Source organism: Macaca mulatta, chromosome 2, assembly GCF_049350105.2.
Source record: "Macaca mulatta isolate MMU2019108-1 chromosome 2, T2T-MMU8v2.0, whole genome shotgun sequence".
In the NCBI taxonomy this organism is placed as follows: Eukaryota; Metazoa; Chordata; class Mammalia; order Primates; family Cercopithecidae; genus Macaca; species Macaca mulatta.
Window position 1 is genome coordinate 7,991,942 of NC_133407.1, and position 27,034 is coordinate 8,018,975.

General features: G+C 35.5%; 1 protein-coding gene across 1 annotated transcript in view; it reads right to left on the reverse strand.

Moving 5' to 3' along the window:
- Positions 1–6,911: 6,911 nt before the first annotated feature.
- The window catches only part of IL1RAP (interleukin 1 receptor accessory protein), a gene marked incomplete at its 5' end in the record, with an annotated part of 86,030 nt that continues 65,907 nt past the window's right edge, over positions 6,912–27,034 (reverse strand). Inside the window, 4 exon segments of the mRNA NM_001032960.1 lie at positions 6,912–7,375; positions 9,837–9,980; positions 11,613–11,762; positions 26,539–26,687. Of these exon segments, the coding sequence (NP_001028132.1) occupies positions 7,008–7,375; positions 9,837–9,980; positions 11,613–11,762; positions 26,539–26,687 (811 nt within the window). The 3' untranslated portion in view covers positions 6,912–7,007.

Sequence of the window (27,034 nt, forward strand, 5' to 3'; positions counted from 1 at the left end):
CTTTCTTGCAAATTTTATCTGGTGGTCAGATCTTGAATCTTTAAATGTTTAAAATATTTGACAACTATTTTTATACCATTGTAGTATTTTCTTCTTATATCTAGATTAAATATTTTCAGAATATTTCTCTTATTCCATAAATGGCATGGTCTTACATTTCCTCTGCATGTTTACCATTTCCCTCTGGATAATGTTCAATTTATAGATGTGTCTCCTAAGAGTAGTATTATGAACAGGAGTGAACATAATGCTCCTGACATAGTCTGATCAGCAAAGAGCAACAGGAATTATCACCTCCTAAGATTCTCAGTTACACCCTTTGATACTTAACATTTTTGGACACAACATCAGACAGTTCATAGTGGTTCATAGTATTTATCTTGTTATCAATTAAATTCTTTGTGTGTGTGTGTGTGTGTGTGTGTGAAGAATTGGAAATAAAGGGGCAAAAACAATGACAATGGGTAAGAATTTGTCAAGCAGCTAAGACTTCTGGCAAACCATTCAATTCTAATGTTATCAAGGTGGATTTGGACAGATTCCAAGGGAAAGTTCTTCAAATAAATGTAATGCTTAACTCACTATGAGATTCAGGAGCTTAGAACATGCCATATCCTGAAAGAAAAAAATTCACAATTGAATTGTAAATCCTAGCCATTTATAACTTTGAAAACATGTGCCAGAGTCACACTGTGAAGGTGAACACCTCTGCTTTTGGTCCAGGGATGAAAGAGTAATGGAGAGACTTTCAGCCTTTGAAGACAGACTGAAAGTTTGCATTGGTCATTGTGAACTTGACAGGGAATAAGGGAGCTGTGCTTCTTACAGATTATTGGTTTTTTGTTTGTTTGTTTTTCAATCAGTGGATTTAACATGAATTTGAAGGGAAATTGGAGAGACATGTGCTCAAGTTTTGAGAACTTTTGATTGGTTTAACCAAGAGTGCAAAAATGTTTTTAGAGACATTTTGTTTCATTCATTCTTAAGAGATAAATAAAAATTCTCACTTATCATTAAAATCCTTCTGTGTGTATGAGTGTGTGCACCTGTGCATGTGTTTTAGTAACTCTTCAGACCCCTCTAGTCCTACTGAGAATCTTATGAGGCTGCCTCTCATAAATCAGAGAATACGAAAGTGGGACGTCTACTGCTTCTCCCGGCTCCTGAGAAATGTGAAATAACCTTAAGGCAACATGGTTAGCTTGTCAACAAAGAGAATTCATGCAAATGTGTGTGTGCGTGTGATGTGATGTTTCACTTCAAAATAGTCACCTTAGGAAAATGTATGTTTTTGCCAATATTGTTGTTTAAAATACAACACTGTTCCAGATCTTCTTAAAACATGTCTTTTGAGTCTGTTGCTCTTTTTTCTTTCATTGGTACTCCATCCAGAAAGTAAGAAAATTTAGATTTGAAAAAGGACAATGCTAAATGCAGATAAGAGTGGTGGAATTTTAGACAATGAGGAACAAATGTAGAAGATGCTTCTCAGAAAGGTCTTGGGCTATACTGAAGGATCTTCACTTGATACTGTAAGGGAAGTTGCATACTTTATGGCGTATTTTAAAAATACCTTCCATATTGTCAAAACTTCATATTTGAAGATAGGAGCTATTATTTTTTAATGCTAAAGTTTACTTGGAGAAGGAGTAGTAATTTAGCCCGTTTATTCTATTTGGCTCAAAAAATGAGGTATGGCCATATAATAATGAGATCAGTTTTCTTTTGTGGTACCAAATTGGCTTTGAAGTCATGTTGTATGACTGAGAACTCTTCAATACTCAAGAATGCTCTTGCCTGTAAAAGTCATAATTTCCATGGAGTTCACTTAGAAGAAAACTAGGACTGTAATTTTTTTTTCTCCTCTGGATGAGTTATTAGTAGATAAAAGAACAGCAAACTTCTGTCTTTTCATTTTCTCTCTTAAAACTTGAAGTCTAGAAAAAAGGAAATATTTAACTTGGAAACTGGATGTGGTTTCAAATATTGCTTTCTCCATTTATCTCTATTTTTATCTTAATATCTTTTGAGTCCTAGTTCATCCATCTATAAAATGCATATGATAAACTTGTAGGACTGATAAACAAATTAGATGCCTACATGTAAATTTCTAGCACACAGTACACATTGCATAAATCACAGAGAAATAACATAGACTAGTTGCTAAATGCATCTCTCATACCATTTTGTGCATTTACTTGCCTTAAAGAGCTAGTGACGTCAGTATATAATGGAAAAAATATCTTGAGAGTTTAAGGAAGGTTAATCACAGCCAGGTAGATCATATGCAAAATGCTGAAGTTGAATCTTCCAAAGAGTCACCAGTATGTTCTAATAGGTCACTTAATATGTTCAGGGTTGGAAACAATTTCAGACTCAAAACCACTTATCCAATGCAAAAAACTCATATACAAAATCTCAATGAAAATCTATCAAATCACTGCTTGTATACCTCTGGTAATGGCAGACCTGTATTTCCAAAGATAGTGAATTCCATCAGTGTCGAATTCTGCTTTATAGCTGTTTTCTAACTGAGAAGAAATCTGTTTCCTTGGAACTTTGATCTGTTGATCCTAAGCCTACACTTTCGGGACTGGTTTGCAAGAGGAAAATTAATTCTTCAGTAGAAAAATTTTTACTAAGCTAACCAATTCTGAGTATGTTATGGGGCTCAGTAAAATGAACAAATAGGATTTTTTTTTTTTTTTCCTGAAGTCTCGCTTTGTCACCAGACTGCAGTACAGTGGTGCAATCTCAGCTCACTGCAATCTCCGCCTCCCAGGTTCAAGTGATTCCCCTGCCTTAGCCTCCCGAGTAGCTGGGACTACAGGCACACACCATAATGCCTGGTTAATTTTTTGTATTTTAGTACAGACAGGGTTTCACCATGTTGACCAGGATGGTCTCGATCTCCTGACCTCTTGATCCGTCCACCTCTGCCTCCCAAAGTGCTGAGATTACAGCATGAGCCAATGCATCCAGCCAGGGATTTTTTTAAAAGCAAAAAGGCATTCCTATCACTATGGACTTGTATTATTAACTGAAAATAAAATATGTTTCCAAATATTCATCACTGATTTATTCAAAATTTGTGACAGAAATGCATCTTTGATTCAAATGATCATCAATTAATTGAAGTCATGACATTATTTTTATTTTATCTATTTCCAAAGCAACTACCATGGGATTGCATTAAAGGCTATTAGACGAAAAAGATTCCTGTAAGCTACCTAAGTTCCAAGTTGAGTAAAAAGGAAGAAGCTTGTTTTCCTTTGTTTTAAAATAATCTTTCTCTCCTTTTTCTCTGTCTCTCCATATCTCTCCGTCTTTCTGACGGTCTTTCTGTCTCTCTGCACATGCACATACACATGCACATACACATGCATATACACATACACATACACATGCACATACACATGCACATACACATGCACATACACATACATATACACATGCATATACACATACACATACACATGCACATACACATGCACATACACATGCACATACACATGCACATACACATGCACATACACATGCACATACACATGCACATACACATGCACATACACATGCACATACACATGCACATACACATGCACATACACATACACATACACATACACATGCACATACACATGCACATACACATGCACATACACATGCACATACACATGCATATACACATGCACATACAGATGCACATACACATACACATACACATGCACATGCACATGCACATACACATACACATACACATGCACATACACATGCACATACACATGCACATGCACATACACATGCACATACACATGCACATGCACATGCACATACACATGCACATGCACATGCACATGCACATGCACATACACATGCACATGCACATGCACATACACATGCACATACACATGCATATACACACATAAACACGTATACACCCACAAAATATGTCCTAGTGTTCTGGAGCAATTCTTTTTACTTAAGTAACTTTTACCTACATGTAAAGAAAATGTTCTTGATATGAAGTTCCCATTTTGCTCAGATTTATCTCAGAATGAAACTTAACTAATGTGACTCATATTTCTTTGTGAGTATAATAATCAATTCTTTCTGTTTTCATTTATGACCAAATGTGAAAATAAAGACATAAAACACATGCACAAAATAAAATTCAAAGCTGAAAATAAATGGTTTATTTTTAACATAAGTAAATTTACAAATCAAATGAAAAATGAAAAATACAAAAGTTCATGAATGAAATAAAAAAGACACTCTCAAAATATTAAAACCTATGGAAAGAAAATAAGTAATTAACGAATGATGTTTTTGTTTCCCAATACAATGGAGTGATTTTTTTATTAGAATCCTTGGGAATCATCTAAGTTACAATACAGAAGAGAATTAAACAAATGTTGTATGATTTTGTAATTAGATACTCTACATATCACAGTTCTTTGTTAACCTGGGCATGGAAGGTCCTTATAGCATCTATTGAAAACTATTAAGTTTTTTTTAAAAAATGTGAGACATGGTTTGTTCTTGTTCTCTAAATTACAAGTATGTTTCCCCATTTCCCTCAAATGTTCTCTATTGGCCATCTTCTGGAACATTAAAAAAAATCTTGAAACAAATTCTCTTGCAATGATACATATCACTTAAACTTGATATGCTTTATATTACAGCATTTGTAAAATTAAGTACCAAAGGCAGGAATATAAATAGAAAACACATCAAGGCATTTCTAGAGGTGCCCAACAGCATTTGGGATAAATATGGAAACCAAAAGTGCAAAAGGAATGCAGCATTGGCAAGAGAATCGTCCTTTGGTGACTAGACTATTCCCTGTTTGCCTAAAGCTTATGTAAGAATTGATATTCAAAGCTGATCTGGAATAAGCTCTTTTCTGGTCTAGTAAGTGAAGGGTTAATAGAGGGAGTAATTATGGTTTCTAATAAGGAAAAATATTAATAAGGCTAAAAAAAGTAGATCCAAGAATGACCTACTTTTCTACTTTTTTCATCCAAGTGAAACTTTTTTCAATTTAAAATAATCAATAACACTTATATAGGGAAATGATTTATTATGAACTTCAATAGTGATGAAGGGCACTTAAATATAGGATATAATTTTACATTCGTTCATCAACATTCATGCTACTGGGATAAGGGCTTTCTTAAATTATGAATTATTGTGTTTCACAGGATACCAAGACTCATTTACAGTTATATTTGTTTCCTTTATCACTCAACAGTTCAAATAGTTGAGCACTGAGATGAACATAGCTTAGTTTCTAAATGTGTCTGCTGGGAATAGAGTAGGAAATCAATTAATGCCCGATGGCCGGCTACTGCTTAGCAGTGACCATGGAGGCTCCGTGCACAGCAAATTCCACTGCAACCCAGAAAAACTGTAGCAATAGTTAAGTTATTCATATAAACTTAGGGAAGGCAAGAACTATGACAACTACCACTCTGTGAGCTATGAATTAACAAATAATATGTACAGAAAACACTGACACAAAAACATTGTAGTGAAAACATAATTTAAAAACTGGACAAGAGTTCCAGTGGCTTTTAATATTGTACCCATAGCTATTTAAAGTCATATACATACACATACACACACACAAATTATATATATGTGTATATATATTTCATGTGCATGTGGATTTATATACACAGATATATGTAATGTATGTGTGTGGATATGCATATATATATAATTTGTGTTTGTAGAGATATAAGATATATATCTCATATACACATGTGTGTATATATATGTATAATCTACATGTAACATAGATATTTACCACTCTGTAAACGCTGTACTTAGTTTTCCAAGTCTTAAAAACAGCAAAATATGACTGAAAACAAACAAAACAACTTTCATTGACAGTGGCTTTTCATACTGACTTATTTGGACCAAGCATATTTCCTGCACTAGTGAGTAGATGACAGGAAATACAGTTAATTCTCTTAGAATATTAATGCCAAAAGCGACTCTCAAGGTCACTAAGTCTGACCTCCACACTTCACAATGGAGCAACAAAAACAAATGAGAAAAAACTGCTTTCCCAGTATTCACATTAGCAAGATTAAGACTTAAAAGACAAATTGCCAAACATCCTTTTCTGTGTTCTTTCCATGAGTCAGAAAAATGCCCTAAAAGAGTTTTTCTGTTACCTCCCTCTCTATAGCACCATTAAGGGGTTTTCTTTCAGACTCAACCAAGTGTGAAGCCACCTGCAAACTCTAAAGGACCAATGCGATATAAGCAGATAGGGAGAAGGAATGAAAAATGTGGGTTGACCTGCAGATAATCAGGAATTGACTGGAGCAAAAACAAGAATTAAGAAATATTTTTCAAGTTTACATATATTACACAAATTACCTGAGATGAGGGCAAGGGTGGTATAGAAGACAAGTCCTTTAAATCAATTAAAAGAAACATTTTCAGTTACACTGCTTTGTATCATCCTAAGTGGATGTCAGTCTTGCTGTGGTTATGTATTACACAGCCGAATGAGGAAAAAAGTTCATTATCCTCAGCTCAAATGCAGGCCTTGATTATCTTTTCAACGGACGAGTAAAAATAAGATAAAAAGGAAACTATACTCGGAAACGCATGACCCTGTCAACAGTGACTTATTTTAAAGGCATATTTAAATTCATAGGAAAGGCTGCTCCATATGTTAAGATTTTAAAAAGAATAGAGACATAAAAACAGGGATAGACAATGTAGAAGGGGAAAGTCGCATTGAACAAGTCTTTGCCTGCAAAGAACACAGTGGCATCACAGACTGGTGACAGAACGTTGATAATATCATTCTAAACTTTAGTATTGCCTGAGGAAGTGGAATAGTCAGCCACAGTCACCCTAAATTTATCCCTAGTGGGAGGCTTAGACCATCATTTTTGCCTAAGAAACCATAAACTGCGAAGGAAGAATGGGGGGACTCTTTCTTCCTGGAGTACCCCTTGTTGCTTTTACCCTTTTCATTATTCCTTTCATACATTTTTCAGAGATGAATACGAGAGGCCCTGCTCATCACTGCTAGACCGCCTGGGACTTTTCTTCACTGGCATGGCCACCTGCAGCTGCTTCCAGAACCTGCCCTGTGGATACTTGGATTTTTCCCCTTTCCATTTAATGACCGTGAGCACCGTCTTAGCCCTCTTCAGCTCTTTCACCTTCGTTTCCTTCACAGCTTTGTACTGCACTAAAATGACGTTGATGTTGCCCTGAGAGGCCATATTTTCTAGGCCAGCCTTGAGCTCCAGCAGGGCTTGGGTTCCCTGGAGCACGTAGTTGGGGCTTAGAACAACCAGGAGGCGTCTGCTTTTCTGAATGAAGCTCAAGGTCTCATCTGTGACAACTGGGAAAGAAAACAACCATGGGGATTAGTGTTGGCCAAAAACTCCCCAAAAGCATTGGGGTGTGAGGAACAAATGTAGGGAACTTAGGGTACCAGCCTAAGAACTGAGGTGAAACTTTTTACCAGCAAAAATTTGAACAACTTAATCCTTATACCTGCAAACTCTGTCCATTAAATACCACTGTCTTCAGGGAAACCAGAAACCATATACACATATTTCTAAAAAGAATTCTAAACAGGCATGAAGCCAAAAGGTAGTGTATTGTTGTGACCTTGATCTTCAAAAGCAATACTTGAGACACAAGAAGGAGACACATTATACTGAAATCAGTTTCTTCAATGTGTGTGGCACCTTATGGTCTAGCCACATCAGCTCATGAGCCCTGTCTTCCCCAAAGAAACCCATGCATAAACTCTCTAGAACCAAATGGACATTCAAAAAGATATATGTTATATAATCAAAACAATAGAATTTTATTTTTTGCTAGGACAAGACAACAAAGGGAAGGACCTTCATCTTCTGAAAGTCCCTCTCTATTGTTGGATACCTCTCTGACTCTAATATCACTGTCTTTGGAATAGAAGCTTAAAAAAATCTAGCCAACTGAATGACATTTTGGCTGGTAACACATCTTCAGGTTGGCTTTCTACTTTTTTCTGCTCTGGAGCTTAAATTAATCGCTGGATCTTTCTCCTCAAACTCCTATGATTACTATAAAGCCTTGTGTTTCGGCAGCTGCTAGATGATGTGTCTACTTGCACTAACAGGCAAATGCTTTCTTCAAGGAAAAAATAAGAAAAAGCAGAAAAATGGAAATGCAATGTAATTTTATTCTGCTGTCAAGGGCCCTGATTAGTTCCTGTCACTAAATTCTCGGAACCAATCCATCTCCTCACAGTTGCTTATCCAGGATTGCATAGTCCTTTACCTGCGTTTCAGATGGTTGCCAACTCTAGGTAACTTACTAGTATTGTGGAAACTTATGTATATGTCTTGCTATATTCCTTCATGAAGTCATTTTGCCCCTTAATCTTCTCAGGCTCAGAAACAGTAGGGAAAGTCTTGCAATTAAAATCTAGCATGCACTGCCCGGAGGAGAATCCAGGAATGACTGTGTGTTCCAAGCAGTGGCACTGGAGGCTGAGCATGTGTAAGCATGGGAAGAGACCCAGAGTCAAAGAAGATTGGGTAAGAGCAGCAGGGAGAATAAAAAAGGGTGCAAAAGCTAATTAACAAAAGCAAGATTTAGAGTAATTATGTAGAATGTGAATTCTTTAAAGAATTATCAACCCCTATTGGACGGTCTTACCCAGTTCCATGGTAGATAAGAATTTACTGAATGGCTGTATGAACAAACAAATGGGTGAATGAATGATTGCGGAAATAAAGCATTAGGATGAGTGGAATTTATCCTTTAACTGTATAATTAAGTCATAACTTCCTAGAAAAATCATACTGAAAGAAATGTCTTATGATGCATTTTTGGATGATGACTGGGAAGATAAAATAACTGATCCAACTAAATCAAAATGAGAATAAATTTCAAGTCTATCTCAATTATCCATAAAATATTTTTAAAAAACTGTTAAATGATGAATGTGAACAGGATTTTAGAGGAATAAAATAGGTTTGTCAAGCTTACGATTAGATATATTACAAGCAATTCAACAGGACAAAGTTTAACAGTGGGGTTGGGAATGTAACATATATTTATTAAAAAGACACCAACAAAAAATTACTTTGTGTGTTACTGTGTGGATCTAAAAAGGAGTTGTACTTTTATTTTAACACATTCAAGAATTTAAGCATTTCTTTGTTTCTTTTTTTAAACCTTCTAGTTACACTGGCTCTTATAAAATTTTACAGTAACCCTCAAATGTGTAAGCTGACAGGAAGAAGAAACAGACCCAAGGAAAAGGGGAATTTGAGTAGCACTATTTTGCTTGAAAAGAAAAGTGATGGGGAAAAAAAAGAGCAAATGCCATAGGAAAATACTGTAATTATTATCAGTGAATCACATATGGAAAAATTCGACACACACTCTTCTGCTACTCAGTTTTAGTAAAACCAAGTAAACCTCTGTCTTTCCAAAAACAAAACAAATCAAAACAATTCTAGACAAACCACTGCAGATTAGCCTAAACTGAAAAATCTGAATGTGAATAAACAGGCTGTTTAGAGCTATGGCCCTTTAATAGAGCTCTAATTCACTGTGCCTCCACACTTTTCTGACATGCAGCTCTGAAAGATTACAAGGGAAAATATTTTAATACCATAAACTGAGTTGAATAGTATACATCTTCCAATGTAGTTTTATTTCTAGAGGAGTCTGTTACATCAAAGAGCATCGGACATTAAATATCCAAAGATGCTGTGCCACGACTCTCACCCATAATGCAAAACTAATGATTCTCTCTGCCTTTCAAGGTAGCATCATTTGTACTCATCTGAAATACCTACTTCCCCCAGGCAGACTGTCTCGGTCAAAGATGCATAGCTTGTATCCAAATTCATTCTCCAAAACTCCACGGAGGGTCAGTAATACAAATTCTTCTTCTTCAGCATTCCTTGCATAGGATACATAAATATCATACTCTTTCCCATCTAGCAAAAGGAACACGGATACAATGCAAATTAGGAAAGTGTCTTAATACCATTACATTTTTTTCTTAAATCTAACTTCTGCACATTAGACATTTTCATTACGAGGCAGATTTCAGTGAGATTTTCTACTTGAAACAAGTCTCCAGGCAAAACGACTATTTGAAGGTATAATTTTGAATGTTATCTGATATATCCTCAACTCTCATCTTACAGGTTGCTTTATAGTGGAAAAAGAGTGAGGTTTGTCCTATTCAACTGTAAATTAACAAAGCCAGAAGGTAAATCATAGGGACTGGCAATTAATACTGTACAGAAAATTTCAACTTCCCGTCCAAGCATATTACTCATTAATACATTAAAATTACAAATTGAGCAAAACTTTGTGAAACTGCCTGAATTATTTATATCTGAAAAGAACGAAAATTAAAAATATAATTAGATTTAATGGACCGATCGTTCACAAAGTTGCTTAATTAGAAAAATCACGTCTCATTAAAAGCTATCGATTCTGTGTTTCTTCCATAAGCCTACTGAATTCAAATCTTTATGGTGTGGACCTACGAATTTGTATGTTTAAATGCTCTATTCTTTTCACTAGGCAAATTTGCACTAGAGCCGTGCTTTTTAAATGTCAACGTACACATGAATCACTTGGGAATATGGTTTAAATGTAGATTCTGAGTCAGTAGCGGCTAGGTCTAAGATTCTTCTTCTACTCAGCTACACATGATGTTGCTGCTGGTTCACAGATCGCTGTCTGAGTACAAGGAGTGTGGATCAGCACTGTCCAATACAGCAGCCGTGAGCCACGAGTCTATTGCTCACCGAAATGTGGCTGGTTTGAATTGAGATGTGCTAGGAGGATACAGTAGAATACATTTTACATTTGGAACATTTTTAGTACCAAAAAAAGACTGTAAAATATCTCATTAACTTTTTACTATTAATTGCATGCTAAAAAATAGTATTACAAACATATTTAGTCAATTCATTATTTTTACGTGTTTCTTTTTACTTTTACACATGTGGTCACTGGGAAATTTTAAGAAGATAAGTGGCTCGCATTATATTTCTATTTGGACACTGTTAATTTAGAGTAACTCACTAATTAATCCAAGAAAACAGAATAATAATCTTTGGAAAGATTTTTAATAGCAAGGGCTGAAATTAAAGTTAGCCTGCTTAAATCTTCCAGTTATTTTAGGTTTTTCAAATCAATATGTTTTCTTTTTTTTCCCCAACATATTTTCTTTTTTTTTTTCATTGAATAATTATTTTTATTTTCAAATTAATACAGTACATACTTTCAAAAGATCAAGTGTTATGACTATGGCTATCAAGCATAGAAGCAATCTCATGTCTCTTCCACACCAATGCTTTTTCATATTTTTGTTATGAATCCCTAATATTTATAAATCAGATAATACTACCATTTTTAAATTTCAGCTTTAGATATTATTCATTTATTTTTATTTTTATTTTTTAAATTTATTTATTATTATTATACTTTAAGTTGTAGGGTACATGTGCATAACGTGCAGGTTTGTTACATATGTATACTTGTGCCATGTCCCCAACATATTTTCTAAAGATGACAGTACAAGAGGTTTATGTCAAATTTCTGTTACTTACCTAAAATGGTTTCATCTGTTCCAAAATGAGCCCGGTAAAAAAGGACCATCTCTAGCCAGTAAACATGGTAAACAACAATGAGAATTACCACTAGCAGGACTGTGGCTCCAAAACCACAAGCCAGTTCCACTGTGTATCTTGGAGCCGGCACTGGAATGAACAACAAAGAAACAGAATTGATTTCTGTGTGGTGACCACAGTGACCCATCATCCCGGCAAATGGCTGGATAAGCCCAGCAGCTTAGCTATGCGCCTGCCTATGTATGAACAATCAGAGAGAACACTGTAGAGTTTAAGCACTATTTAAAAATACCAGACTGTGTTATACCTATCTTTTTGTTTCCAGAACCTGGCATAGAAAGTGTTTTGTATTTGAATAGTCTTTGATGATCTATAAATGAAAATAGAACCGTAACATCAGGAAGGGCTTAGAAGGTCATCTAATTCAAGTCACAATTTGACACCTAAATCTCCTTAAAAAGAGTTTTGAAAATTATCACTCCATCCTCTGTCCATGTCTTGGGATGGAGCTCTCATTGCTACCTGAAGAAGTCCATGGCAGTGGTAGAATTTTAATTGCTGATGCAGCTGATTTGAGTAAAAACCTTAATGTTTTTCCATTAGTTTTCGTTTCCTTCTCTTGTCTCGTGTAGTATGAAAGGAACTTAATTATCTTTCCTTTCCACTTGGAAATAGGCCTCAAAAACATTATTTTCACTGTGCAGAAGCAGAGGATATCCACCAAATGCTGGATATGCTTGGTTCTGGAAGTGATCTCCCACGCTCACAGTTCTTCAGTACATATTCTAGAGATGAACTTGCAATATCTGGTGATACACAGACTTCCGCATTTATCTACTTATTTTTTATATTATAGGCACCTCTGCAGTTTCTTTGGAAGTATCAGAAATAGAGTGAGGTAATTCTCAATTACTTAAACACCAGATCTTAACTCATTAGCCCTATAATCAAGGTCTGTCGCAACCAAATTACTAACCACCTTCCTTCCTTTCTTATTTACCATTGCTTTTTCATCAAAAACATCAGGAAGATTTAATATGATGCCTTTTTCTCATGCTGTGACTTCTGGCTGGAAGTCCTTTCTCTTTTTAGTTTCCAAGTCCATGTTCGAACATCATTATTTTACATAAGCTTTAATAGAATAAAATTTTTATTGCAACCTGGCTCTCCCTTGTAGAAATTCTTACTCTTCCCTTTGTTTATCATTTGATTACAGCATTACTTATTATATTGTAATTTGTCTACAGGCCAGCTTCTTCACTCCCTCTCATTCCCCATAAACTATACCTTTACAGTCTTTCAGGTACAGATTATGTCTTTTTCATCCATGATATCCCTAGAATGCCTACTATCTCAATGAACATTTCCAGATATAAGATTTTACACTTCTAGGGTATTTAGAAGCCTATTACTAAATTATGTTTCACAATTTTGTTTAGTTGCTTTCTTAGCTTGTGATAATGAAGTTTAAGTATTTGAAGGAGGAACAGTGTATTTACTGGATCTGAAGCAGGAGTGACTTAAATTGTGCATTAGTCAATTTGATTATTATTTATTGACATCTACCATTTGCCAGAAACTTCTGGGGATCCAACGGTAAATAAGACGGAAAGGGTCTCTGCCCTTTTGTGGCTAATATTCTAATTCAGGGCAGTAAATATGTAAAGAAGTAAATCAGCTGGTTAATTTTAAATAGCGATTAGTGCTATAAGAGAAACAAACCATGGTAATGTGATAGAGATAATTGAAGGGTGGGACTGGAGCAAGGGAGGTGTACTGTATAACACGGTGAGGGAAGGCTTCTGTAAGCACCTAGAACACTGTAGATGTTAAATGTTTGCTGAGACACAGCTTAGAAGAATCTCATTCAAAGCTGGGATTGCTATAGAGGCTCCCTGACTCCAAAGTGCAGGGATCTTTGAACACCATCACGATGAAGCTCAATTATTGATCATACAACAGTTGTAATAAAATCACGTTTATGAACCTTGACAGCTTGTTTGGAGGTTCTAGCAGGGGAGCACAGCTACCCTTACACCCTTGACAAACACCAGTACCCCTCTATTGTGGATGGTCATCCTCTTCTACTGAGGGCACAGCTTTGGGAAGGAGTCACGTGGAGCAGTGAGGGAGGAAGGGGACACCGGCCTCGCTAGCCAGATCAGCTGAATCTACCCTGGTGATTAATGAGGTGACAGATGTTACAGCCAGACCAGCCTCACATCTATGAAATCATTTTTTAAAAAGGTACCTCTTCAAAGCAGAAAATGGTAAGCAGCCTGGAGCTGAACCTGAAGTTCTCTTATTAAAGGGCAAATCACAGAGTTTTGATTTTATTACCCTAAACTGAGGATATTAATCCTGCCACAGGTATAGCATGGGACTTAGCAGTGCAAAATTATTATCAGGTACTCTTGTACTCCTTCCATGAATAATGGCACCTTAAAATACGAAAACTCCATCATAAATTCCAGAAGCTATGATAGTGCAGTTGCTGAAAATTTACTAAGATCTATTTGGATAGCTGGCATGAAAATCACTGTGTCCTTGGTATTTCTCAGTACTTTATGTTAACAGTACAATAGGGTAATTTCCACTGTTATTTTCCTTATTTGTTCAGTTATTTTGGCTCCCTCTGGATGAACATTTTGTAATGGGGGTGGAGGTTGTTGTTGGCTGCACTTACCTGAAATAGATTTTTTTTAAATGCCAGTAAGAGAGCTTGCTTAATGACCGAGAGATCAATTACCCTCATAAATTTCCCTCTGCCCCATTCGTTTTACTACTGCCCATTTTATTTCTAATGGGGCATTTTAATTCTGTTTTGTGTCATACAGTCATGTGTCATATTTACAGATTGTATTTTGTAGAGCTATCTTGATAACAAGGAGTCACTAATGCTACTTAACATATCGAACTCTTAAATAATCTACTAGCTGGATTTTCTAAATAGCTTAAGTCACATGCAAGAAGTTCTCTACAGGGCTTTCAGGTAAAGCAGTGCTGGCTTACAGGGAAAGAGTGACCCTTAGACTATATTTGCTGACTGCCTAGCTGGACCCTCAGGTGTTTTGACAAAAAGATTTCGCTCCGATGCAATCCCAGATTAAAGAATTTCCTATCAGAAAGACGTGATGCAATATGACCAAACTGGACTCCTAAGCTCCTTCTCTCATTGATTTTACTAACAATCTGATTCAGGATGTAGCCAAATTTAGCTACTTGCTTGTTGTTACTTCTTGAATTGGAATTTTTTCCATCATTTTTGGAGTTCCATGTAAATAACTGGCTTCAAAGCCCAAATTTCCAAGTAACCACCTTGGTTAGCTCTTGGTGTTTTCCCTGTTTTGAGTTCTTGCTCTATGATCATGTTTCTTCTAGGAAATCTGAATGATTTTCGTCATCTTTATTATTGCAGTTGGAGCCTTGCTGTCCACTGCATGTTCCAACTAAATGCCAGCTGCTTGCACTTCCAAGTGTCCCCTGCCACAGAACCCATGGCTAGTCCGTGCTAAATTGTTGGGACTGATGGATAATTTTTGGAACTGTGGTAATGGCCATTCCCCTGAGTTGTAAACAAAGGGAATGCTTTATTAAAATTATGATAAACCAGAGACCTATGACTAAACTGACTAGCAGATGTTACTGATTTGGCTATTATAGTGTGTTAAAACGTGCACTTTGGACTTCAGCTTCTGTTCTTAGAGGAGTAACTAGTACTGAGTACTGGACTAGTCTTCCTTCCATATCTAAAATTTACAGTTTGTAAAAAAGTTGGACAACACAGGAATGTGATCTGTGAGAGAAAAAGACAAAAAAAGGTAAAGCCCACGATCACTCTGGCTTTTTTTTTTTTTTTTTGAGACGGAGTCTTGCTCTGTCACCCAGGCTGCAGTGCAGTGGCGCAATCTCGGCTCACTGCAAGCTCCGCCTCCCGGGTTCACGCCATTCTCCTGCCTCAGCCTCCCGAGTAGCTGGGACTACAGGCGCCCACCACCAAGCCCAGCTTTTTTTTTTTTTTTTTTTTTTTGTATTTTTATAGAGACGGGGGGAGGGGTTTCACCGTGTTAGCCAGGATGGTCTCGAACTCCTGACCTCGTGATCCGCCTGTCTTGGCCTCCCAAAGTGCTGGGATTACAGGCGTGAGCCACCGCGCCCGGCTGGCTTTTTGATTCAAGGCACCTTTTAAACTGTGGCACAGAAAGGAGAAAGCCAAAATAAGAAAGTGGTCACACTGAGCTAAGGAGATAGAAATTAGAGTTCAAGGCGCTGTTGAGTTGGATTGCATTTATAGACAAGAGAACTATTTAGAGATGGGACTCTAGAAATCGGCACAGGATTACCTCGAGTCTTTGGCCAAATACAAAGCTACACATATTTAGGGGAATACTTTAAAAGGTTAGGCAAAGAACAGCTGGGAACAGATCAACCCTAGGAGCACACGAAGGGCTGTGAGACAGTTGAGTACAGGCCACTCAGAGTGAAGAGATTTTGTTTAGCTCCCCAATACTAATTAGAGACTCCAGGTATGACATGCTTTAGAAGTAGGTCCAATCTAACTCTACACAAAAGGCTATTTTAGACCTGCTTTAACAAAGATAAGACGCTTATTAAAAAGCAAGCAGTTATGCATGTAATTTAATTACCTGCTAGAACAAAATTTAACACTGTCTTCCAAAATTCAGAACTCAAAATTGTAACACCCATAATATCCAGCATATAATTTTTAAAAAGCTAGATAAAAAAGCAAGAAAGTCCATATTAGCTAATAAAAAGATAGCTAATCAAAACAGAACAAAAATGGACAAAAATGGTGGAATTATCAGATGACCACCTAAAAATGAGTATTCTATGTGTATTTGTTCAATTTTTTTAAACCATGAACATTGTGAACAGCGAATAGAAAATATCAATAGGGACCCTTCAATGAAGATATGGAAATTCAAAAGTTGAAAAATGCAATTCTGAAATAAAGAAAATGCTATAGATTAGACATCACAAAGAAAATGGCCAGCATACACTGGAAACTACACAAACACAGACAGGGGAAAAGGATGAAAAAGGAAGAAACAAAAAAACCGACAACTTCAGCGACATGTGGGCACCACTAATTGGATAGAAGTGGTCTATCCTAATTTAAACTAGAGTCCTGAAAGAAGAGAAAGAGTGAGGGGGAAAGGTGGATATATTTGAAGAGAAAATGGCTGAAAATTGTTCACATTAAAGGAAAAATATAAACATATAGAACTGAGAAGTTTAATAAACTCTAAGTAAGACACTCACACACAAAAATGACACCACAGGCTATCATAATTTGATTTTCAAAATCAATAAAGAAAAGGTGATCTTAAAATCTGCCAAAGAAAAACATATAACAAATACATAAAGGGCACAAAAATAATCAAGAACAACAACAACAAAAAATGCCCCGCTTGCATTTTTTTTTTTTTTTTTTTTTTTTTGAGACGGAGTCTCGCTCTGCCGCCCAGGCTGGAGTGCAGTGGCCGGATCTCAGCTCACTGCAAGCTCCGCCTCCCAGGTTTACGCCATTCTCCTGCCTCAGCCTCCCGAGTAGCTGGGACTACAGGCGCCCGCCACCTCGCCCGGCTAGTTTTTTGTATTTTTTTAGTAGAGACGGGGTTTCACCGTGTTAGCCAGGATGGTCTCGATCTCCTGACCTCGTGATCCGCCCGTCTCGGCCTCCCAAAGTGCTGGGATTACAGGCTTGAGCCACCGCGCCCGGCCCCCGCTTGCATTTTAAATAAGATTAGCCAGGAGACAATGGAATACCTTAAAGGGCTGAAAGAAAAGAAATAGATACACTTTCAACATATCCTGTGAAAATATTGACAAAGGCACCAGAGGAACATAATGAGCAAGTAAAAATCTTTCCAATTAATTGTGCTGGAACAACTGGATATCACTATGAAAGGAAAATTGAACTTCCATTTCTACTACACACCATTCATAAAAAAAAAGAAAAGAGATGGACTATTGGCCTAAACACAGGTGAACCTTCATGACTATGGGTAAGCAAAGCTTTCTTAGAACACAGAAATTAATAATCATTAAAGAAAAAGTTAATAAATTACATCTCATAAAAATGAGAACCTCTGCTCATTAAAATACACCACTACAAAAACAAATTGTCATGCAACAGACTGGGAAAAAGTATTTGCAAAACATGTGTCTGACGAAGGACTGGTATCCAGGACAGATGAAGAACTGCTAAGATTCAACAATAAAATACAAACTATTTATAAAATGAACAAAATGTTTGAACAGTCACATCACAAAAGACATACAGATGGCCAATAAGCACATGAAGAATAAGTGCTCAATATTTAGAGACATCAGGGAAATGAAGAATTAAACTACAATAAGATACCACCATACACTCACCTATAATTGCTAAAATGAAGAAGGCTGACAACACCAAATCCTTAAGATGTAAATATGTTGATGGAGGAATATAGAATGATATAGCCACTTGGAGCAAAAAAAAAAAAAGGTCTAACAGTTTCTAATAAAACTAAGTCAGTAATTCCACTCATAGTTATTCATCTCAGAGAAGTAAAAGCAGCAGTCCATTAAGAAACTTGGATAAGAAAGTTCACAGAAGCTTTATTCAAAAGACCCCAAAACTGATAACAACCCAAATGCTCACCACCCAGAGAATGAATAAACAAATCATTCTGCATTCTTAAACAAAACAAAAGCAAACCAAAACCACTCCATGGCAAACAAAAGGAGCAAATGCCTGATACACACAACAGCATGCGTGAATATCAAGAACATTTGCTGAGTGAAAGTACAGTTATACAATAGTGCATTCGGTATGAGTCCACATACATAAAGTTCTAGAATATAAAAAAAAATTATTCTAAAAAGGAAATAAAAACAGTTGTACTGTTGGAGGAGGTGAGAAAGGTGGGGGTAGAAGGGATTGACTGATGGGGGAAGAATGTTACTCTCTGGTAATGGTAATATTCTTTATCTTAATAGGATATTAGATAATGCATATATATGTATTTCTCAAAAATTATCAAATGGTACACTTGAATTATGTAATTTGCTATTCTATGCAAATTTTACCTAGAAAAGAAACTTACAAATAAATATTAAAATATTGATAATGATAAGGAGCTTAAATGTTTACTGATGTCTGCATCTACTTTGAAATGTATCAGAAAATAAGAAGGATTGATGTACTGGCAGAAGAATGAATAGATATGTGATAAAGCAAAGATAACAAAATGTTAATGGTAGAATCTAGGTAGGTTGAATTACTGCTCACTGTGTAATTCCTTAAAATCTTCCATATATTTGAAAACTTTCTTAGTAGAGTTTTGAAATATAAAAATTAAAATGAAATAAGACATTTTTAGATTAAAATAAAGAGAATTTGTCACCAGCAGATGTACATCACCAGAAACATTAAATAGTTCTTTAGATTAAAATGTTACCAAGAATGGATAGTGTCAGAAATAAAAAATAAGCAAATAAATTTTAAAAACGTTATCAGTTCTTAACTTCTTAGAAGACAGTTATTTAAAGCCAAACTTTCACAATACATTGTAGTACCTGTAACTCATGCAAAACCAAAATGTATTATAGCACAACACAAAGGATGACAGGGAAGAAATGGAAATATGCCATAGCAAGTTTCTCATAAAATATGTAAAGTGATTAATTCAAGACAAACCGATAAGTTTAGGGAAAATATTATAAACTCTAGAGAAAACAAAACAAAACAAGCCCCAAACAAAGAGGAAGAGCCAAAAGTCCCCAAAAAAGTGATAAAATAAAATACAATGAAAATACCAATTAATCTAAAGGAGATAAAAATAAAGACAGGTAGACAACAAATAGCAAGATGGCAAACTTAAAGGCAGTCATATTCATAATTAAAGAAAAATGGATTAAACATTCAAGTTAAAAAGTAGAAATGATCAGATTGGATCCAATACCCAATAATATGCTGTAAATAAGAGATATACATTAAGTATAAAGTATAACAGTATAAAGATGCTGATAGGTAAAATAAAAGAATGGTAAAAACATATACTAATTATAAGAAAGCTTGCAGTGAGCTGAGATCGCGCCACTGCACTCCAGCCTGGACGACAAAGCAAGACTCCGTCCCCACAACAACAACAACAACAACAACAACAAAAAAGGCTGGAATGGCTACATTCATATTAGACACAGAATATTAACAGAAAAAAATGGACATTTCACAATGTAAGAGTCAATTCATCAAAAAGACATGTCAATCCTAAATAAGCATGTATTAAATATCACAGTTCCAAAATACATGAAACAAATACTGGCAGAACTGAAGAAAGAATTGGAAAAATCCCTATTATACATAAAGATTTCAAAACCATTCTCTCTTTTAATAACTGAATAACAAAGTATATTGGAAAAATCAGTAAGGATATTGAAGACATGAACAACATTGACACCAATCATCTTAGTTGACATTCACTGGACATCACACTTCAAACTACCAAATATGCGTCTTTTTCAAATGCATAACAAACGTTTACCAAGATAGGTAGTCTGCAAATACTTCTTTTTTAAAGTACCAATAAGCTTAAAAAGAATAAAATCATGCAAGGTATGTTCTTTGGATACATCGGAACTAAATAAGAGATTAGAAATTAGAATCAAGTGTGCAGCACTGTGACAAAGCTCTCATTCCCCATTGCCTCAGTTTTCACAGATACCCTGGAAGTTGTACCTGAAGGATAAGAAAAGGAAGGCTTGTACCAGTTGATATACACAGCCAGCACTGAGTCCAGAACTTGAACCCAGGTCTATCTAGTACAAAAACCTATGTTTCTCCACTCCATAATGTAGTTCTTTCAGGTAGTTCTAAGTCGGAGACACCTGCTCCCAGACTTTTATCTTCATTTCTAATTTTTTACATTAGCTAAACTTAAATGACAACATGAAATGTTACGAATAACTTTATCAAGAGTGAACATAAAGCCAACACTAAAATTCAAATGAATTTTCATATATAATGTAGTAAAGCAATCTAGAAAATTCCAAGTGTGTTTAAATTAACACATGTCAAAATAACCTTTAGGTCAAAAAGAAATGAAGAGAGAAATTAGAAAATATTTTGAACTTAATAATAACAAAAACTCAACATTTCAACATTTGTTGGATTTAAAGTAATCCTATGAGGAAAATTCATAGCTCAGAATACTTATATTGGAAAAGAAGAATTACTTAAAAATCAATGATACAGCTTATACTTTAGGATGAATGACAAAAAAGAAAATGAAATGCAAAGTATGCAAAAAGAGGAAAATAAGTATAAAAATAAAGTAAATAAAACAAAATATATAAACAACAGAGAAAAGTCAATAAAAATATGTTCATTGAAAAAATTAGCAAAATTGAGAAACCCTTATCTTGACTGATGAAGGACAAAAACAGGCAAAACACAAATTACTAACATCAGGAGTGACAGTGGAGCATCACTAAAAATCCTGCAGACATTAAAAGGATAATAGGAAATAATCTAAAGGAAAGTATGCCAATAATGTGACAACTTAGATGAAATAGAAAAAAAATGCCTTGAAAGCCAAAACTGCCACAAGAAGAAACAGAACATCTCAATACTAAAAAGGACACTGAATTCATAATTAAAAGCTTTCCCAAAAAGAAAACAACAGCCCAGATAGATATATGAGTAATTCTTTTGAGCAAGAAATAATACCAGTTTTACTCATAGGCTTTCACATAATCACAGAAGAGGGAATATTATCCAGCTCATGTAATGAGACCAGCTAAACCCTGACATTAGTCACAGCATTACAAGAAAAGAATGCTACAAACCAGCATCCTTCATGAACAAAGATATGAGCAAAATTTGGTGAAACCCCGTCTCTACTAAAAAAAAAAAAACAAAAAACAAAAAACAAAGAAAAATTAGCCAGTGTGGTGGCAGGTGCCTGTAATCCCAGCTACTCAGGAGGCTGAGGCAGGAGAATCATTTGAACCCGGGAGGTGGAGGTTGCAGTGAACTGAGATTGCGCCACTGTACTCCAGCCTGGGCAACAAGAGGGAAACTCCATCTCAAAAAAAAAAAAAAAAAAAGAAAAGAAAAAAGAAAAAAATTCTTAACATGAACAACAATCTGCGACAAAATATTGGCAAATCAAATCCAGTAATATATACAAAGGACAATAAATCATGACAATATGAGGGCTTATTCTGGGCATGCAAAATTGGATGAACATTTCAAAATCAGTAAGTATAAATCATCACACTGAGAGATTAAAAATAAAAACATATAATCCTCTCAAAAGATCCAGTTAAGAATCAAACAAAACTCATAAAAAAAATTCTCAGCAAACTAAAAATGAAAAAAAACGCTCATGAAAATAAAGGTCATCTACGAAAAAATCCTATATATAAAAACTGAAGCTTGCCCTCTAAATTTGGAAACAACACAAAGATGGCTGCTCTCATAACTTCTACAGAACATGGTACTGGAGGTCCAAAAGAGTGAAATGGACAGTAAAAAGTGATTAAAGTTATGAAATTTAGAAAGGAAGAAGTAAAAATCTGTTTTATTATGGAGACACAATCAAGCATATGGAAAATCCTAAGAAACTAAACAAACAAACACCACTCTAAAGTTCAAAAGGTCAAGATCAATATATAAAAATCAATTAATAGCATTTTCAATGAACAACTGGAAAATGAAAATTTAAAAAGTACTATTACAGGCCGGGTGTGGTGGCTCATGACTGTAATCCCAGCACTGTGGGAGGGAGGCTGAGGCGGTTGGATCATCTGAGGTCAGGAGTTCGAGACAAGCCTGGTCAACATGGAGAAACCCCGTCTCTATTAAAACTATAAAAATTAGCCAGGTGTGGTAGTGGGGACCTGTAATCCCAGCTATTCTGGAGGCTGAGGCAGGAGAATCACTTGAACTCGGAAGGTGGAGACTGCAGTGAGTCGAGATCACTCCACTATATTGCAGCCTGAGTGACAGAGAGACTCTGTCTCAGAAAATAAATTAAAAAATAAAAAGTACTATTACAATAGCATCAAAAACAAAACATTTAGGCATACATTTAACAATATGTATGCAAGACTTGTACAATCAAATCTAAAAGAAAAAATGCTGAAAAATGTTAAGATCTAAATAAATGGAGAGATATATTATGTCCATGGATTGGAAAACTCAGTATTGTAAAGATTTCAACTTTCCCCAGACTGATTTATAAATTAAATACAATCAAAATATCAGCAGGCTTTTATGTAGAAATGGACAAGCTGATATTACAATCTATATGAAAAAGAAATATGGCTCCTAAAATAGTTGAATCAATCTTCAAAAAGAAAAAAGGGGGAAGACATACAGTATTTGATTTCATGACTTACTTTAAACTTTAAAACTATGTTAACCAGGATAAAGTGGTACTGGACTAAAGACAGATAAACAGATGAACAGAGCAGGGAATGCAGAAATAGATCTACATTCATAGAATTAATTTTTGGGCTGCTTTCAGAACAATTCAACAAAAAAAGGAAAGATTTTTCAATATGATGTGAGAACAACTGGTTATCTATATGGAAAAACAAAACACTAAACATTAACCCAATACTTCAGAGTATGGGGGAAAAAAAAAAACTGGATCATAGGCTTAACTCTAAAAGAAAAATCTACCAATCTTCCAGAAGAAAACACAGAAGGATATCTTTCTAACCTTAATACCTTTCTAACTTTAGGCAGAGATTGCTAATACTGAATTTAGAAACCACTAAGCATAGAAGAAACTGATAAAATAAATGCCATCAAAGTTTTAAAGATTCTGTTTAAAAGAAAATGAATTCACAAACTGGGTGATAATATTAACAACTCACACATCTGACACAGGAGTTTTATTTGAGATATATAGTATCTGTGTGTATATCCTAACATATATTAAATTTAAAAACAAATGACCCAATAACAAAACTGAGCTAAAAATTTTAACAGATACTTCACAAAAAGATCTATTAGTTAATGACCAATAAGGCCATGAAAAATTGTTCACATCATTGGTATCCAAGAAATGCAAATTTAAAATACAATGTAATAACACTATGCATCCATTAGTATGGCTAAAATTGGAAAGTTTGACAGTTCCAAAAGTTGGTGAGGAAATAGAGTGCCTGGAATTTGTGTACATTGCTAGAGGACAGGTAAAATGGTACAACCTCTTTCGAAATTGGTGTGGCAGTTTCTCATAAAGTTAAACAGTCACCTTGCCTTAGTCCTTATCATGCTCTTATTATAAAACAATGGGCCAGGCGTGGTGGCTCACGCCTGTAATCTCAGCACTTTGGGAAGCCAAGGCAGGAGGATCACCTGAGGTCAGGAATTCAAGACCAGCCTGGCCAACATGGTGAAATCCTGTCTCTAGCAAAAATACAAAAATTAGCCAGGCATGGTGGCACATGCCTGTAATCCCAGCTACTTGGGAGGCTGAGGCAGAAGAATCGCTTGAACCCAGAAGGCAGTGATTGCAGTGAACCGAGATATGCCACTGCACTTCAGCCTAGGTGACAAGAGCACAACTCTGTCTCAAAAATAAAAAATAAATAAAAATAAATACATTAAAAAAAAAAAAACTGCCTCCTCTGTAATACTTAGCTTTAACTGACTATAATGAAATTTTGCTGTCAATAAGACCTATACCAGTGTCTTTCTCTCATTCCAAGTGTTAGTCTTTTCTTGACGTCCTTTTCAGGAAGTACACAGAATGCTTTGTTAATAAATTTAGAGTAGGCCCATACATGTAATGTATGAATGTGAACTCAGATATAACCTCTGAATTTCAGCATTAGTTGGCCCAGAATAGAAGCCAAGTGAACAAAACCACAGCTCCTCTGCTACCAATGGACGTGCACAGGTAGGGCTAAAAGGTGACTCTGTATCAGCTTTCAGCACAGATCATCTAGTTGACAGGGTCCACCTGTCACCTCACATTCCTGACGCTGTCCTTAATACAGCATTTAGAGCAGGGGCTTCTGTAAAAGGGGAGCTACTCCAGTAGCTCTGGGAGGCAAACTTGTGCTTCACTCCTACATTACACATTGCTTTGATTGTTTTGATCCTATTCATTTGACAGTAAGTTATTAATTTATGTCACCTTCCAAAATTATTCCCCAGGATACATCCCTCAGAAGACAATCCCCACAAAAAGCTCCATACTTAAGACATCTGGAGTCAAATACATATGAAAACATCCTGCCACTATAATCCAATTTCCTGCAGATATTCCTGTCAAATGTTCACATATTAAATACTTGAATGGGTCCTAACTAAAGTAACTTGATTTTGTTTAATCCAGCCATGAATGATACTTATTTGATGATAAAAAGCCTTTGTCAAATAATACTTATGAAAATCTTATGGAAATAATGAGTTAATATTTATTGAGCATTTCATATTAGGTATATATGCCAATAACTGTGCTGAGTACTTTAAAACCACCTTATGAGGTAGTGGTATTATTGTGTCTACTTTAAATATAAAGAAATTGAGGCTCAGAGAGATTTACTTTTCACAGAATTAGGATGCGCAGAAACCAGAATTTCAACACAGGTGGTCTGACTCTAGAGTATCATAACGCATTGCAGGACAATGCTAATTCTTAGCAGTGTTCCCGAGAACTCAATTTGGGAAACTGCCTTACATCATGTACTTCAGTCTCTCCTTTTCACACTGGCTTCTGAGGAGCAGAAGCAATGAATTACCCTGAATTGATCCACTAAGACTTCATACGAGGCATATACATTTCAGGCCTTTGCTATATAGTTTTTAAATTGTAATGAAAGTTTGAGGTGAATCCTGTTTTTCATCAGCTTTAAAAAAGCATTAAGTCTCACTGTAAAATGTAACAATTATGTGCCATTTTATTCACTTTTGAATAAATATTACACCCTCTATACACCACAAGCCAGGATGATTCTGAATGACCTGATTGCATGTGTGATAACTCATCACTGCTTTTCTCAAGACCATTGAAAACATCCTTCAAGGGATTTTCTGGAATTCTATGTTAGGTGAGAGACACAAAGAAAATTTTAGACACAGTCTGTTTTAGGAACAGCACTTCTCACAAGAAGGCTTTATAATTTGCATTTATTATAGAATAATATAGTACTACCAACATACAAATCATGTTCATATCATTTAAAATCATAATTTAAATGATTTTCATTTTAGCAATTGTGGCTACTGGTATATTATAAACCTGCTTAAATGCTGATACATAGTGTTTAAAATGATATTATAATTATGTATTTTTTTCTGAAAATAAGCATTTAATACCTTCATTCACTGCATACAATTAGATGGCGGCTATTAGTAATGTTTTACAACTACAGATAATACTTCTAATCATGTTAAAAGATATATAATTCTATTATTTGTTCAGGAAAAATTCCAAAAGTATTGGGTCAGATGATGAAAACCTTTTTATGACTCTTGAACTCTACCATGAATGATTTTTAAAAGGGTCTTAATAATTCACCAACAATATGTGGCTCTACCAGTTTTTTTCTATCTTTGATAGCTTTGAATATTTTCTTTGTTTTTAATTTTTCATAATTGTACAGACACAAAATTGTGTCTCATTGTAATCATGTCGATGTTTTTAGCTACATTTGGGCATTACGGTACTAACAATATCAGAAACAATATCTTGAGTATCTTTATATAGATGAAAACTTTCATATTTTTCATTTAAGTTTGATTCATTACTGTGGGTTAGATGCCGTCGGGCTAGGCACTGGAGCTCTCTTGTTCTCAAGCTCTCCTTTTGTCCTTATTCACCACAAAGTTACATTTGGAGTTGAGAGATTCATCACTGACTGCATCTATTACCTTTCTGCTTCACCGTGGCTGCTTTGGCAACTTCGCCTTTGGCACTTCTAGCATGACAGACATAGCGGCGCTTGAGATCCTCAGAGGTAACTTTCTTGATGCTCAAAATCTGAGTTCTTGTTTCATCTTCCGTTCTACTGTGACTTATACTAGAAATAGAGGGAAGCAAATCAAAGCATTTGAGAGTGACTCAAGCACTATGGACTGTGTATGAATCAGACAAGTAAGCAACCACAGACCCCCACTACAGGTAAGGGCAAGGAAGGTTGATAAGCTGAGCTACCTACAATGCAGCAATTACAAAGTATTAATGGTAAGATTCTAATACTATACTATACCATCTACACTACACACTCTGCCATTGTCTAGACCAAATCCCAACACTGGCTTCTTTTTATAGATCTCTCTTCAAAACGAAATGTCTCTTTTGCTTAGATCTCTGAGCCAGAATGCTGTATCAGTTTAGAGAGAAGCTTCTGGGGCCAGGTGCTTTTGG